General features: G+C 64.9%; 2 protein-coding genes across 2 annotated transcripts in view; both read right to left on the bottom strand.

Moving 5' to 3' along the window:
• Positions 1–48, bottom strand: part of CTXN1 (cortexin 1) — a 1551-nt gene extending 1503 nt beyond the window's left edge. The window contains exon 1 of the mRNA XM_010828480.1: positions 22–48. Within this exon, the coding sequence (XP_010826782.1) occupies positions 22–48 (27 nt within the window). The remainder of the gene's footprint in view (positions 1–21) is intronic.
• Positions 1–228, bottom strand: part of TIMM44 (translocase of inner mitochondrial membrane 44 homolog (yeast)) — a 14184-nt gene continuing 13956 nt past the window's right edge. The window contains exon 13 of the mRNA XM_010828274.1: positions 1–170. Within this exon, the coding sequence (XP_010826576.1) occupies positions 51–170 (120 nt within the window). The 3' untranslated portion in view covers positions 1–50. The remainder of the gene's footprint in view (positions 171–228) is intronic.

Raw genomic sequence — 228 nt, 5'->3', positions numbered from 1 at the left:
ATGTCCACAGTGAGGGTCAGCCCTGGAGGGCCCGGGCATGGCCGCCATGCTCAGAGGACCTGCTCTGTGCTGGAGGCTGAGATGTCCAGGAGCCGCCAGGCTGCATAGGGGTTCAGCTCGTCCTGGTCTCGGCAGAGAGCCCACACATACAGCATTCGCAGTACCTTGTCCTGCGGAACCCGGGAAGGGTGAGGGCTGGAGGAAGGGAGCACCCGGGACCCACACCAG

Source organism: Bison bison, unplaced genomic scaffold (assembly GCF_000754665.1).
Source record: "Bison bison bison isolate TAMUID 2011002044 unplaced genomic scaffold, Bison_UMD1.0 scf7180017864492, whole genome shotgun sequence".
NCBI lineage: Eukaryota > Metazoa > Chordata > Mammalia > Artiodactyla > Bovidae > Bison > Bison bison.
The sequence above is the reverse complement of the archived record's forward strand: the minus strand, read 5'-3'. Positions and strand labels throughout refer to the sequence as shown.